Here is a 17,026-nt window from a genome sequence, read left to right as displayed (position 1 = left end):
TGGCTATCCGACTGCACCCAACTGCCTTGTCAACGACAGAGTATTTGGACTGAGGTTCAGGTTAAAGTCAAACCGAGAATTGTTTAATCTGAACAAGTTACTGAACAAGAACAGTTGGAAATTGGGTAGCTTTAAACAGGGAGCAAAGCTGAAGTTGAGATGGTAGAGACTTTTGTACGTCAGGGATGTGATATCCATGAATCAATTAGACAGCAGGATGGTGGTTCAGGAATCAGCGTGGAGATGGGGGCTGAAGTTGGTTTTATTGTCACCCAGACAAGAAAACACATGGATGAAGTATAAGCAATGAGAACTAGTCACATCATGGAGAACGGATTGAGCTTTGGTGCATACATAACATGGCTATGAGAAGCCATTGTAGGGTATGTGTTATGTTGGAACTTGTACGAGTGAACATACTTGACGGTATGCCGCAGAACTAGATGACAAAAGACACAGGGAGGGAAAGGAAGGACGGACCAGGTGGAGGAGAAGGAAGGACGGACAGATGGAGGGGAAGGAAGGACGGACAGATGGAGGGAAGGAAGAACAGTCCAGGTGGAGGGGAAGGAAGGACAGACAGATGGAGGGGAAGGAAGGACAGTCCAGGTGGAGGGGAAGGAAGGACAGTCCAGGTGGAGGGGAAGGAAGGACAGACAGATGAAGGGGAAGGACAGAGCGAATGAACGTGTTAAGCATCACAAGTTAAATGCCTACCACATGCCTGATAAATGGGCACTGGCCCAATGAGACTCGACAGCAAGAGAACCATCAAACAAAAAGTATTGCTTTAGTTGTTGTGCAGCCTCATCCCACCACTCTCACCCAGTCTGATATGACTTTCAATCGAAGGCAGTGAGAGGCATGGTGGCTCAGTGGACTCGGGTTCAATTCCAGCCTTGGCTACCTGTCCGTGTGGAGTTCACATGTTCTCCCTCTGTCTGCACGTGCTTCAGTTTCCTCCCACAGTTCAAAGATGTGCAGATTAGGCGGATTGGCTGCGCCAAGTTTCCCCGTCGTGAACAGGGATGTGCAGGCTAGGTGAGTTGGGTGGGAAATGGAGATAAGGTTGGGGATCTGGATATGGGTGGAATACTCATCGGAACGTTGGTGCAGATTCAATGGACTGAACAGCCTCTTTCCACACTGAAGGGATTTTATGATGTTACATCAACATTCCATGCTATTCCGATCACAGGAACAGAAAAGGCTGCAGATGTTTTAGCTACAGCATCTGTCTGCAATTCTTGAATACACTTCAGCAATATTCCTCAGAAAACACTTCCCTCCAGCTACAGAAAGCTTCAACTTGCTGCCTTATTATGGATTGGCAGCTCAGTTATTTTCGAGCACCATTCCCCTGACTCCAGTACCCAGCACACAACTAGCAAACAAGTGCTGGTCTTAATACTATGGCAAAGCAGCAAGCACTTCAGAGAGAATTGTGTAATGGCTTAATCTCTAAATTATTCCAATGACAAATTACTTCCCCAGCTCACAAGACAATGCAGCTGCATGAAGTGAGAAACAGCAAAAACAAATTAATGGAAAAGAGGGTAATTCTAAAAAATATACTCCATCTGGTAACAAACAGCTGCTGTCTGATGCATACAAATTGCTATGACTTTATTTAGTGTTGTTTTAATGACTGGTATGCACTTAACAGAAGGTTTAAAAGATGGCACCACTTAACATTGCCTTTCTGTTCAACTATACTATTCGATGAGCTACCTTTCTTCAATGAATACTTCTGTTTGACTCTGGAAGCACAGAGGGCACCTCAAACACAAATGTAATAACGCTGCACCTATGATGTAAATCAAGTACATTCTCAGAACTGCTGTAATATCTATTGCTATGAAGTCACAACAAACAGGTCTTTAGTTAGGCTCTTGATTAACAGGTTTAAAGGTGATGCAGACATGGAAGTTGTATTCATTTCCTGTCAACACAATTAATTAGCCTCTGATTCTCCTTTAACAAGGAATGAAAGCAACAATGATATGTTGAGTTCATCTTGAAACGGGTGTCTTGTGGAAGGAGGTTATGCTGAAGTTGTATAAGACACCAGTTAGACCTTTGCTAGAATACTGCGTACAGTTCTGGGTGCCACACTTTAGAAAGATGTGAACACAGTAGGGACAATACAAAAGAGGTTTCAGAGAATGAGAAACTTCTTTTATGGGGAAAGATTGGAGAGGTTAGGGCTCTTCTCCTTGGACAGGAGAAGACGAAGAGGAAATTTGATTGAAGTGTCCAAAATCATAATGGGGCTGGACAGAGTAGACCGGGAGAAACTGCCTCCTCTCATAATTTGCAGAAGCAGCAAACGTGCTGTGAGAAAAAAGTCCCTTCACCCAACAGATTGTTCAGGTCTGCTTACAAATGTGCTGGAGGCAGATTCAATTGAGGCACTTGAGAGGATAATAGATATTTATTTAAATAGAAATAATCTTCACAATTTATGTCATTATACTCAGACAGTCAGTGTAGACAAGGGGGGCCAAAAATTCTCATTAACAATTCGGAGATTAAACATCCTTGTAAAAGTGGGGTTAGCCTACCAGAATACCCCCTTGATAGTTAGCAAGGGAGGTTCACATTTGTATTAAGTCCAATGTACATTACAATCAGAGGTGGGATAATCTCCCTTGACCATCCCTCCTCAGACCGCAACGTGAATTAGACCAAGTACAAAGCAGAAGCTCTGTGTGGCAGGTTCTTCTTGACCACCCATGGAACATTCTGGGTCTGGGTCCAGAGCCTTGGGTCAAAATCATGGAACTCCCTCTCCAGCACCACGTGCATGCACCTACACCATGTGGACAGGAGCAGTTCAGAAAGTCAGCTCAATGTCACTTTCACAAGGGCAATTAGGGATAGACACCACATGCTGGTTCAGCCAGCAGCACTCTTTCTCCCCAGCATTCTACATCCCCACCACTGCATAAGTGCTGTCCCCTTTACACTTTACATCAGCTTTAATGAAGAATCATTAGACCCAAAACATTATTTTGCTTTTCCTCCACGGATGCTGCCTGACTCGCAATGATTTCCAGCATTTTGCGCTTCAGTACAGATACCAGCATTTGCAGCAATATGCTCCTACACCCACTTCCGATGAAAGAAAAGAATTTCAGATGGAGCACTGTTAGAACAATCAGAAAAGGGAAAAATAAACAGGAGTGAAGATCGGGGCTGACCCAACAGAAGTCTTTAAAATTATTAAAGAATCTGAAGGAAAGCCTAAAACTATGGGCTATAAATACAAGATAGTCACCAATAAATCCAATAAAAACTTCAAAATAAACCTTTTAACCGAGAGACTGATTAGGATCCAAACTTTCCTGTCACTTTGAAGAGTCAAGGTAACTAGATATTTTTAAGGGTCAGCAAGGTGAAAGCTGAAGAAATTGGTGGATATGCTATTAAGGTTGAATTAATTAAGATAGGTCATGTATAACCTTGAAAATGGAGCAAGCCAAAGTGATAGGAGGTCTTCAGTTCTAGTGCTGGACTTAGACCATAAGAAATAGGAACATGACTGGGCCATTCACCCCCTTAACTCGCTCCACCATTCAATAGGATCATGGATGAGCCAACATTCCTCACATCCACTCTCCTGTTTTTTCCCTATAATCCTTGATTCCCCTATGGATCAAGACCCTAGCTGTCTCAGCCTGAGATATACACAAGGACTCTGCCCTCGCATCTCTCTGCGGCAAGGAGTTCCAAAGACACTGAACCCTCACAAGAACTTCTTCCTCATCTCAGTCTTAAATTGGCACCTCTTTATTCTGAGACCATGCCCTCTTCCTCAAGAATTTGTCATGAGGTGAAACATGTTCTCAGCATTTACCCTGTCAAGCCCCTTAAGAATCCTATATGCTTCAATTCTATATATCTTGCCCTGCTCAAAAAATGTGTTTCTCACATCATGTTAGCTGCTTCTGCAATTATGAGAGGAGGCAGTTTCTCCCCACCTATTCTATCCAGTCCCCTCATGATTTTGGACACTTCAATTAAATCTCCTCTTGGTCTTCTCCTCTCCAAGGAGAACAGCCCTAACGTCTTCAATCGTTCCTCAAAATCCCTCCATTCCAAGGATCATCCTCGTGAAGCTTCTCTGAACAACTTCCATTGAAATAATATCTTTCCTTAAAAAAAGGCTCCAAAACTGCTCATTGTACTTCAGATATGGTCTCACCAGCACCTTGTACAGTTGCAGTAAGACTTCACTATGATTGTACTCCAACCCATTTGAAATAAGGGCCAACATTCCATGAACCTTCCTGATTACCTGCTGCCCCTATGTGCTACCTTTCTGTGTATTTTGCAAAATTACCACGAAGTCCCTTTGTGTTGCAGCTTTCTGCAGTTTTTCTCCATTTAAACAACATTCTTTTGGTTTCCCTAGCAAAATGAACTGCTTTACATTTCCCCAGAATGTACTCCAATTGCCAACTTTTTTCTTACTTAATTAACCTATCAATATCTCCCTGTAAACTGTCTGTATCCCTCTCGCAACCTGCCTTTTCACCTACCTTCGCGTCCTGTGACTTGTGCTCATTCCCGATGATAGGGAGAAAAGGCTCAACCACAGAAAACAGGCCTGAGATAACAAAGCTGAGAAAATTACTATGAACAGAAATAAAAATGGAAAGGCTGATGACTTTTGACCTTCTGTCGATCTAAACTGATTGTCCAAAAGCTTTTGTTATAGAATTTGAATAATTCAGGAAACACTGCTGGCAATGTCATGAGGTGATTTAACATTTACATGACTGGAATGAAAACCATGTCGAAGAATGTTGGTTGCTTTTTTTGCACCTTAACCATTCGCAGCTCCTCTCCGCCATAATGAACCTTGCCGAATGAATAGTTAGCAGCAGAAAAATAAGAACCAAGAAATCAGATCCTGGGATGGAAAGGACTGAAATCGGAATAAAGACTGAATCAACTGGACTTCTACTCATTATAATTCAGAAGAATGAAGGAGGGATCTGATAGAAACATATAAAATCCTGATGGGATTGGACAGACTAGGTAAAGGAAGAAAATTCCCGATGTCGGGGGAGTCCAGAACAAGGGGTCACTGTCTAAGAATAAGGGGGAAGCCATACAGGACTGAGACAAGGAAGAATTTCTTCCCTCAAGAGTTGGGACTGTGCAATTCTCTCCCACAGGAAGGTGCTGGGGCTAGATCAATAGATATATTCATGAGGGAGCTGGAGGTGGCTCTTGAGGCAAAAAGGCTCAAGGGATATGGAGGTAAAGTGGGAATGGGACCCCGAGATTGCAGGATCAGTCATGATCACATTGAACAGTGGTGCAGGCTTGAAGGACCAAGTAACCTACCCCTGCACCTATTTTCTCTGTTGTTATGTAACCAGCTTCCAGGGTGATGGATGAGTTGCTTTACTAGTCAGAAATGATAGGGCAGTATGATATAGTTGAAGCAATGGCAAGTAGGTGTTGTTCGTTCAGGCTCCAGAATGGATCCTTACTACCAAGGCCCTTTATTAAACTATATGAATAATATTTACAAGGTATGAATGAAACAGCATTCTGGGGAGCCTAGTGTTCAGGTCCCAGCTCTGCATGCACTGTCAGTCAGCCTCACTGACAGTATATCCTATTCATAAAGTCATAGAGATGTACAGCATGAAAACAGACCCTTCGGTCCAACCTGTCCATGCCAATCAGATATCCCAACGCAATCTAGTCCCACCTGCCAGCACCTGGTCCATATCCCTCCAAACCCTTCCTATTCATATACCCATCCAAATGCCTCTTAAATGTTGCAATTGTACCAGCCTACACCACACCCTCTGGCAGCTCATTCCATACACGTACCACCCTCTGCATGAAAAAATTGCCCCTTAGGTCTCTTTTATATTTTTCCCCTCTCACCTTAAACCCATGCCCTCTAGTTCTGGACTCGCCCACCCCAGGAAAAAAGACTTTGCCTATTTACCCTATCCATGCCCCTCATAATTTTGTCAACCTCTATAAGGTCACCCCTCCAGGGAAAACAGCCCCAGCCTGTTCAGCCACTCCCTATAGCTCAAATCCTCCAACCCTGACAACATCCTTGTAAGTCTTTTCTGAACCCTTTCAAGTTTCACAACATCTTTCCAATAGGAAGGAGACCAGAATTGCATGCAATATCACAGCAGTGGCCCAACCAAAGTCCTATAGAGCCACATCATGACCTCCCAACTCCTGTACTCAATAGCCTGACCAATAAAGAAAAGCATACTCATTAGCATTATTGGATGTAACCATCATTCTCCAATAGATGAAGCTAGGATGCTGATCAATCTTGAACAAACTCAAGGGGCTGAATAGCCAACTGCTGCTCTTATGTTCCAAAACTAAGTGATGATGAATGTGGCACACATTGCAAATGCTAAGCTGAGAGTTGTTCAGACAGAGTGGTAAGATCCCATGACTTAAATTTTCAGGCATTTCAACATCATACTGATTGAATGGATGCACATGGGGCAACTAAAGAGAGGGTTGTGAACACAATCTAACTTACTGAAGGAAGTTAGACCTGATTTTCTCACATGACAGGTGAAACAAAGTACCAGAGCATTGATTACATACTACAGGAGAAAAAGTATATGTGATTCGAAAGGAAAGCTTATCAAAAGCTTGACAAAACGTACTTCACAAAACATGAGAAAAAGTTTAAGGTGAACTGATGTCTTCATGAGTGATCATGGAAAATTTCCAGGAGACCGAAGAGAAGTTGAGGGGTAGAATGCATTCTTCCAATCCGATTCACTTCTAATCCTCCAGGAAAATAGGAATTCTTGACCCTGACCCTGAATGTCAAATTATGGCTCGACACATGAGAAGAGCTCTCAAACCTACAGCTGGTTTATTACATCCCTTTCTCTTAACTCACACAAAGATTTTCTATGGATTTATTCCCTTTGTTACACTGGAAAGGATTTCACTGGGGCCATATTCCAAGCCTACCTCTTTCGGCTCTTTTTGAGGAGAACTGAATTAACATCTACTCATGCTATCGACTGTTCACTAACTTGACACACAATATCATAGTGTTGTTATTTTACACATCTTTGTGCATTGCCCCTGACATTACATCTTAATGAAAACTTCACGTGATCTCATCAATACTTTATCTAGTTTTGTCATCACCTAACCCTGCATTCTACAGGTCTACCTCCACATTTGAGGAGACAACACTGTGTGTTAGTCAAGAGTTCCAAGTCCAGCATTTGCAGTTTATTCCATCTCTGGAAGAGACCCAGATGTGGCAAATATTTAAGGGTCACATCAGTTAATAGATCAGAGTTGGCCCAATTTGACATACTAATAAAAACAAAACACAGTGGATGCTGTAAATCTCAAACATACCCAGAGAATGCTGGAGAAACTCAGCAGGTCTGGCAGATTCTGAGGAGAGAGAAAATGCTTCGAGTCAAGAAGAGCAGCAATATTGAACTCTAGACGTTAACTGTTTCTGTCTCCACTCAGTTCTGAAATGAGGAAGAATTTCTTCAGTCAGAGTCATAAACCTGTGGAGTTCTCTACCACAGAAAGCTATTGGGGCCTGTTCGTTTGATATGTTCAAGAGGGAGCTGGACGTAACCCTTGCGGGTACTAAGGAATTAAGGGGTATGGTGAGAATGGTGGAGTGGGATGCTAAAATTACAAGATCAGCCATGATCATATTGAGTGGTGCTGCAGGCTCGAAGGGCCAGGGGGCCTACCTATTTTCTGTACTTCCACATAACCCGTTCTAAGGGTGAGGACCGATCTTAAATGGCTGATGGAAGAAGTTGCTTGATGAGTCAGGAATGATAAGGCAGCATGAAGTAAGTATAAACGATGGATACAACACACAACAAAGGCAAGTAGGTGTTGCAAGTTCAGACTCAGATATAGCCAGTTGAGATTCTCCAGCATTCTCTGTACTAGTTTCACATCTGACACAACCATTATGTTGAATTAGCAAAGGGTGCTGAAGATGTCCAGTAATAAAACATTGCTACAGCAGCTCCCATTGATTTATTAACTGCAGAACATATCCCAACAATGGACACAGATAATAAGGCCTGTCCATCGGTGGATTGTGTTGAGAGACAGCCCCAGCTCCTGCCTGTTTAACAAACATACCAATGCCAGTTCAGAGCTCAAGGTTCAATACAGCAGCACATTGGCTCTGTTACAAGAAATCCAGATGCCTCATGATCCAGAAGCATGATCTCCACACAGCAGCTGAGATACTTAAATTCATCTTAATTAGATCATACCGGAATTAAAAAGTTAGCGTCAGCAATGATGTCCATGAAACTATCAGATTGTCATAAAAACCCATCCGGCTCAGTAATCTCTGACAGGGGAAGGCAATCTGTCTTTCTTCCCTCAAGTAGTCTGTATGAGACTCCAGAATATACAGAAACATCATCAACTCTTAACTGCCCTCTGAAATGAGTAGCAAACCCCTCTGTTGCTGTTAAGACAGCAACTCACCACCAGCTTCTCATGGGAAAACACCCTCGACAGCAACATGGACTTTCCTACCAAATAAAAAGAACATTGGCTGGGGTGCCATTCCCTTACTTGGCACAGGGAGGTGATGAATTTTGCCTCACTATCACCGCCCCCACCCACCATCCTCACCAGAAAATGATAGAGCAGCAAGACAAATACAGCACTATGGAGTCCACATGACATGCAGATTTTGACACAATCTAATTTCCATTAAAACATCAACACACAGATGCCCTGAAGTCACTATTATGATTCAGTCCAGACACACATCTCAATGCAGCCTGACAAACTTTACTAAAGGAAGGTTGGCCTCCAATAAAACAAACATTAATTCTCATCCTTGTGCATTTGCAAAAACATCCTGCCTTTAGGTCACAGGATGAATGGAAAAGCAGAGTATGCCACCTTAGGCAGAGAGTACAGGAGGAAAACAAAATGGTTTGCGTGAAATGAGTAAGAGAATGGAATATAACTTATTAGCGCAGAATCGATGGCCACAGAAACAAAACATATTCTGAACAACATCTCATAATCGGATTATACGTTGTATTTGATTGGGGGCAAGAAGCCCTGAAGAAATCATGAATGCAAAATAAACACCTTTCAGTGTTAATGAAACTACACCCACCCTTCTTCTGGATGGTGCCCTAAACTGGCGTGCAACACCCACTTCCTTTACTTGAGGCCAACGCTACTTTGTACAATTTCAGTAATGTTATGCAGATTGCATGAACAGTCCGACTGATTTGGGAATTCCAAATCAATGCAGCACAGAGCGACACATAACTTTGCAGATTGCAGGGTTAAGCAAAACTAATTCCACCTCAACCTGTTGTAAAGCATCACTGAATACATTTTACACAAAAATCATTAACATTACAGGAACACAAGTGTATCCGTGTCCCTTCAGACATTGGCATAATGTTGATTTCTACCCTTTCCATCCCAGGCACTGCTGCGCAATGAATATCTCGTATGCTGAGTTTTTTTAAAAAATTAACTTACTTTTCTAACCAACCTGTTCAGAGATGCTATTACACACCTCTAGTGGGATTTGAACCTGGCCTCCCTAGTCCAGAGCAGGAACGCTACCACTGTACCATGAGAGGACCCTGTTTTTTTTTAAAATTAATCAATGTTTCTAATCAACTTGTTCAGAGATGTTATTACACATCTCTGGACCAATTTTCTAGTAATCGATATTGGCGTAGGTCACAAAATTCTAACCAGGAATGATTCCATTAAAGAAAAATGGCATTTGTTTTGCGTTCATATAAAGTCATTGGTAATGAAGCTGCAGATCTGTGCTAACCTTGCAGCGGACAAGTAACTTTTGACTTACGTGGAGTTGGAATACTGCAGGAATCCAAATTCATCTCTCTGGCCTTCTGGACATAGTGACTGCATCACAGGGAGTATCCCAGCAGAGGTCAGTGGTGCGGCTGTATAGAATGCTAAAGGGGGACAGCAGTGAGAGAGACGGGAGCAAGGGGAGGAGGAAAAGGGTATAGTTCAAACAGCAGTTAAAGCGACAGCAGAGTAAGGTCACCTCCTTCATGCAATTAATAAAACCCACTAAAGGTCAGAGAGTACAGGTCTGAGGTCAAAGGTCCTGGTGGCATTTGGCAGCATACTATTCACATTTTGTTTGTTTTTATTAGTTAAATATCATAAGGACTTTAGTCAGTAGATCTCAAGAACTTACACATTTATGAATTCCCACCTCCCCCGGGGGCCCTGACAGCAAATGGTATATTAGTTTTGCCCAGTGTTACTCATGCTCGTGATTTGCTGAGGCAGTTCTTGTTTAGAACATAACTGGAATTTAATACTCCACAAATTCACACAACACCCATGGAATAAAGGCAAGAGTAAACTTACACGAGGTGACACAGCTTTGCCCAATTAAGTCAGCAAAACTAGGCACCTTTTTCCCATCCAAGTGGGTTTTAGGTACAAAGTGAATCAAGATAGAACTAATATTAGAATCCCTCTCGATTTTCAATTGTGAATCGGGATCTAGAGTAAAATGTTCTCACCTACATAGAATGCATGCTTAAAATGGTTCCATGTGACAAGCAGGTCAAGGGTCTGTGCAATGCAGGATCAAAGTTACGACAAAACTGGAGATGATGTCAACTTTAACAAAGGGTTTAGAAACCGATAAAACGTCAAAGAAATGGGGAAATTGGACAGAAACAGAAGATGAATAGCCAAATGGACTGACAGTCGAAACAAAGTTTCTGCATTGTAATTTCCCCGTAATTCTATGCAGTTGAGCATGTGTGCCAAAAGGGCCGAACATATTCTGATGTGGAGAGAGCTTACAGTGCCTTCTTCCAGTAATGTCCCACTCTGCTTCCTTCTTTATATCAGCCAGACTGCTGCAGAGGGATTCACGCTGAGGTTGGACTGTAACAACAGTGTCAATGTAAAGACAGCCCATTTCACAGTGATGCTGCAGTTAGGAGTGCGAATGCACCTTAAGGGTGGCAAGATTGGGAAGATGTCATCTGGTTGAGAAACGTAAAGTTGTTGAAGAGGTGAGAAAAAGTTTCCAAATTTGATGTCAAAAAGGGGGACTGGGGATTATAAAAGAGCAAAACAACAAAAAAAATGATATTGCTGGGGTGCCACAGGGTTCAGTCCTGGGACCCCAGCTATTCAGTCTACATTAACGACTTGGATACAGGGATGGAAGGTTCTACAGCCAAATTTGCACATGGCATAAAAATAGGTGAGAGGATAAATTTCAATGAGGAAATAAGAACCTTAGGGTTAGGAATTTGGGCCAAAATGTGGCAGATGGAGTTTAATGTGGATAAGTATAAAGTCGTGCATTTGGATAAATAAAAATGCGAAGGCGACCTATTAACTTAATGGGGAGAGACTTCAGGGTGCTCCGGTACAGATGGATCTAGGTGTACTTGTTCATGAGTTGCAGAAAACTAACATGCAGGTACAGCAGACAATGAAATGAATGGAATGTTAGTTTTTATAGCGAAGGGAATAGAATATAAAGATAAAGGCAGAATATAAAAGATAAAGTTGTATTGTTGCAACTATACAACGCATTGATGAGACCGCACCTGGAATACTGTGCACGATTTTGAACCCCTTATTTGTTAAAAAATGTAGTGGCATTGGAGGCAATTCAGAGGAGGTTCACTAGATTGATCCCAGTGATGAGAGGTTTATTGTATGGAGAGAGATTAAACAGGTTAGGCCTATATTCTCTGGAATTTAGAAGTATGAGGGGAAATCAAATTGAGGTATTCAAGATGATAAAACTCATGGATAAAATAGACATGGAGTGGCTGCTTCCTCTTGTGGGGCAGCCTAGGAAGAGAGGATAGTCTTAGGATAAGGGGTAGCAAATTGATAACAGAGTTGAGGAGGAACTATTTCTTCCAAAGGGTTGTGAATCTGTGGAATTAGCGACCCCAAAGTGCAGTGGACATTGGGACAGTTAGTAAATTTAAGGAGGAGTTAGAAGATTTTAATTGGTAATGGGTTGAAGGGATAGAGGAAGGCGGCATGAAAATGGGGGTAAGGAACATATCAGCCATGTTCGAATGGCGGAGCAGACTCGATGGGACAAATGGCCGAATTCTGTTCCTATAACTTATAAATGATCTCCAACGAGCTATTAAGTAGTGAGATCAACATTGATTGTATACAAATGATCTTCTTGTGAAAGTTAATCCTGAAGGATGATTTCAGATCTAGGAAACCAACAAATCTTTGATTTTTTAAAAATTGTTTTCATGTGGTTATTAATTTCACCAGATGATGCTTTGACCTCATACCTAGAAAGATTTGAAACAATGTCTACACAATTCCATTCAAATTCCCAAATCCATTAGTAGGAGCATTTTGTTCACCACTCATTCTTCATTTTAGAGAATAGAGAATTAAATGGAAAAGTTATCAACTGAATATTAGTGCAGCTGCAAATAATAGATTACCTCAATCTCATAAACCCACTACAGTACACCCCACCACTCTTGAAGCAGACAAAACATTCTGCCCCAGCGACATAAATTAAGAAAAGCAACTATGATCATAATGGAAGAAGAAATTACAGGAGTAAGAAATTCTTACACATCTCTTGCATTCAAAACTGCTATCTTACCATTAACAATTATTGTAATATATTCAGCCATTAGGGAGTTTTTCCAGCAAAAGCAAGACATTTGGAGTCTCCATGACCAGTTAGGGATATAATCAGAATTATTTCTAGCAGCAGAATTGCACAACTCTTTTGTTTAGAGGTGAGATTGCACCTTTGATCACAAGATGCAGTTCGTTGTCTATATTCATTTCTTTGATTAAACTGGGAGTGCTGTCCTCTTACAGCAGGAAAATTGTCTTGGTTTGACTGGGAAATTTAATCAGTCAGAATTCTTTGAACAGTCTGGAAGAAAACCCTGGTATTTGGTGACAAGTCACTTATGCAGAACTTCTGTCATGCCAGGAGTTTTCTCTTGGCCTCGGAAGGAACAGAAACTCTCTCTGTTCCTTTCAATTCTAAGGATGAAGATGAGCCGAGTCTCAGGATGACTGCTCCATGCCGTGGAATTGCCTGTCCATTTGTTTCTGCGGAATCCTGTGTGTCATAAAGTCACAGTGGGAGGGGGGGCAATGCTGGGCTGGGGCATGGATTTCATCAATGCAGCCATTAACCAGAAAAATATCCAGGATCTTCCAGGAACTTTAGGGTGGCATGGTGACTCAGTGGTTAGCACTGCTGCCTCACAGCACTGGGGACCTGGGTTTGATTTCACCCATGGGAAACTGTTGAGTTTGCGCATTCTCCCCATGTCTAGGTGGCTATCCTCCAGGTGGTGCAGTTTCCTCCCACAGTCTAAAGATGTGCCGGTTAGGTGGACTGGCCATGCTAAATTGCCCATGGAATCCAGGGATGTATAGGCTAGTTATATTAGCCATGGGAAAATGCAGGGTTACGGGGAAAGGGAAGGGGGTGGGTGCTTTTCGGAGGAATGTGTGTACGGACTCAAATGACCTGTTTCACACTGTAGGGATTCAATGTCCTATTCTATGTGATTTGATGAACTCTGAGTTCAGAGGTGACAAAGCATCTATATGGCATAGAAGGAACCGATCACCTGGAATGGGGTCAGGTTTGAGAAAGTGTACAAAGACGCTCCTGTTTTTTATTCATTCATTCATTAGATGTGAACATCCCTGGCTAGGCCAGCATTTATTGCCTACCCCTAATTGCCCAGAGGGCAGTTAAGAGTCAGCCACATTGCTGTGGGTCTGGAGTCACATGCAGGCCAGACCAGGTAAGGATGGCAGCTTCCCTCTCTAAAAGGACATTCAATGATGTCTTTTTTCAACAAATGACAATGGTTTCATGGTCATTAGTAACTTCTTAATTCCAGACTTTTTTCTTTGTTGCAATTGTGCCCACTGGTGCTAATGAGGTACCCTGTCCAATGACCCTGCAAACTGGGAATGATCCTTAAATTTCAGATTTGTGAATTGCCCCTGCATTCTGTTGGGAATCAGAAGCTGACTGGAATATCTTGGATGAAGCTACAACATTCTAAAGCAATTTTTCTCACTCCACTGGCCATTCATTGTGCTTAAAATACATCAACATTCTGCTGAGCCATAGTGGATGCAAAATAAACCTAATAAAATGTTCAATTTAAGTTGGGGTCATGGATTGTATCTTCTGATCACCATGAGGAAACAAGAGATACAAAGACAGAACCACGATGAGAAGCAAAGTGTGGACTTCCAGCAGTAAGGTGAAGACCAATTACAGCTCGCTTACTTTGGAGATGCTTGGTCAAAGAAGTTATCCACTCTGGTCAAAGCAGAACAGATGTTGAAATGACATTCACACCCAAGGAATACACTCACAATGGCTGAATACATTAACATAATCATTGGGTTAGATTATGAAGGTTAGGTTGCTTGAGGACTGATGAAAACTCTCACACATCTGTACAAATTTACTGCTTCAGTGGCTAACGCAGCAAGAACTGACCAAGTTTGATGATCAGGTGTCATATTTTTGTAAAATAATGGAGAAAACATAATCACCCACAAACTAAGTAGCGCCAATTGGCGATGAGGTCAAACAGTGCCTCTATTGGTCATATAAGTCTTTGTAACCAGCCCTTGCATGCTGGCTAGTGCAAGTTGGGGTTGTTCACACCTTTGCTACTTGTGATGCTCAGTGGTTACGGCAAGAACTCAGAGTTTCAAGCCAGCGTAATAATCATCGCAGTGCCCTTCAATAACATCAGCTTTTAAAATAAAACATTTCAGCACTAATTGCATTGTAACCTATTTAGCTAGGATAAATTTGAACAGCTACTCTGTCAAAGAGAATATTGGTTGATAGAAGTGGCTTTTTTTTGCATGTTTTACAATCGTACTGTTCTACACACTTTGGGACTGCACCCATTCCAAAAGTGCTTGCTTTCAGGACCTTCAGCTTTTAAATCTGATTGCTATTTTATCATTCCCTTTTCTGAAAAAAAAACACCTACATGCTTGCTAAATTAAATTTCGATATTTCTGTCCAATCCACGTGAAGCTTTCATTACCGTTAAGTTAATTGCCCTGCAGTGGGACAGGATTTCGGTCTAACTGAGGCTAGGGCCCTATCTGTTCTTTCTCAATAGGTTTAACCTTGAGTTAGAGTTTTTGGAAAGCAATTTTAGTTTAGGAGGACAAAACAAAATATATATCGCAGATTCTGAAAAGTTCTGGAAGCGCTGGGAAATGTGGGATGGGATTGAGTTGAAATCATAAAACTGAAAAATTGACCATTTCTCTTTTAACAGATGATGCCTGACCTGTCAGTGGATACAAGTCCCACACCATCCTGATCTAAATTGCTGTTCATTCACTGCTGCTGGTCACCATTTTGGAACACCCTTCCTGTAGCTACACCACACGGACCGCAGCAGTTCAAGAAGGGGGCTCACTATCATCTTCTTAAGGGCGACTTGGGGTAGGTAACAAATGCTGGTTTAACCAGCAACACCCACATCTTAAGAAAACAAAGATCTTCCTAAATAAAACTGTTATAATTATTAGAAAAGGGACGAGTGAATGGGAGTGCTATTCTCGAGAAACTGGAATGTTAAAGAGTGACCTAATGGTACTGTCCCCAGGGCAATTATAGATGGGCAATAAGTGCTGGCCCAACCAGTGAAATAAAACCTCCAGTATGGTTTGTGCTGGGTGTGTTCAAACACAGGTCAAGTGAATTGTCCCGGGTTGGTAAAAGGATCCCAAACTTTAGTAAATAGGATGAGATTCTCCAACCTGTTCCAGCACTTCAATAAATCATGATGTGGACGTGTCTGTGTTGGACTAGCGTGCACAACTACTGTAAGCTGGTGAGGTGTGACTTTTAACTCAATCAATCATGGCTGTTGTGTGCTTGAAGCCCATTTCCCAAGTTTCTTGTTATGGCTAACAGCAGCAGCAGCAACATGCACAGGTTTACTTTCTGTGCTGTGATTTATAAATATGGAGCACTGACGTGTTCCCTACCAATATCCTCAGTCACTTCCCCCCTGCAAAAAGGGCTGGCTACTCTGACAGAGGCAAAGGGTGAAACTTGAAAGAGTCAGGTTTATTAAACAAATCCTCACTCTGACTACAGCATGGACAGCAGGGTAAGTACTGGAAGACTTTGCTGTGTTAACACCTGTTAGCTTCACTTTATCCTATTGGGTAATATTAAGGAAGTTCCTGCAGTTCCTTACATTAATAGTAGACCCTGAAACACAATTTTGAACCTAGAGGGAAAATACTTGCTGCCAACTGGCTCCAAAGGTAGGCCTCTTATGAGTGTTCCTCATTGTTACGACCCCCTCCTTCATGAGTCAAGGTATAAGCTAGTTTTCGTTAAAAGAAAAACCAGATCAAACAATGCTACACGAGTGAGGGTTGCAGACACAATCTCTCATGGGGGCAAGACAACACTTCTGATTGTTGGCCAAGGGACACCAGTGCTGTTTCAATTGTTTCCTGGTCATTCAGGCTCTGCTTGATGTAAAAGCTCCACTTCAGGTTGAACAAATCAGTTGTTGGATGGGTCTATGGTGTAGGCATTCGAAGTGTGGTGCTGGAAAAGCTAGCCAGTCAGGCAAATCCAAGGAGCAGGAGAATCAATATTTCAGGCATAAGTCCTTCATCAAGAATGAGGCTTGTGAGTCGAGAGGGCTGAGAGATAAATGGGAGGGGTGAGTAGATAGCTGAGAATACAATAGGTAGATGAAAGTGTGGGAGAAGGTGATAGGTTGACGAGGAGGGTGGAGCAGATAGATGGGAAAGGTGATGGACAGGTCAAGAGGGTGATGCTGAGTTGGAGGCTTGGAAATGGAATAATGTCTGGGGAGGGGAAATGAGGAAACTGGTGAAATCCACATTGATCCGTGTGGTTGCAGGGCATCCAAGGCGGAAGATGAGACATTCTTCCTCCAGGCATCAGATGGTT

At 42.2% G+C, this 17,026-nt stretch overlaps 1 protein-coding gene across 2 annotated transcripts in view; it reads right to left on the bottom strand.

Annotated features, from left to right (window-relative positions):
- Positions 1–17,026, bottom strand: part of abca2 (ATP-binding cassette, sub-family A (ABC1), member 2) — a 541,802-nt gene that overhangs the window by 353,046 nt on the left and 171,730 nt on the right. For both annotated transcript variants that reach the window (XM_060841298.1, XM_060841299.1), the window contains exon 3: positions 9,875–9,986. In XM_060841298.1, the coding sequence (XP_060697281.1) occupies positions 9,875–9,986 (112 nt within the window). The remainder of the gene's footprint in view (positions 1–9,874; positions 9,987–17,026) is intronic.

The sequence above is a fragment of the Hemiscyllium ocellatum genome, chromosome 21, assembly GCF_020745735.1.
Source record: "Hemiscyllium ocellatum isolate sHemOce1 chromosome 21, sHemOce1.pat.X.cur, whole genome shotgun sequence".
NCBI lineage: Eukaryota > Metazoa > Chordata > Chondrichthyes > Orectolobiformes > Hemiscylliidae > Hemiscyllium > Hemiscyllium ocellatum.
The sequence above is the reverse complement of the archived record's forward strand: the minus strand, read 5'-3'. Positions and strand labels throughout refer to the sequence as shown.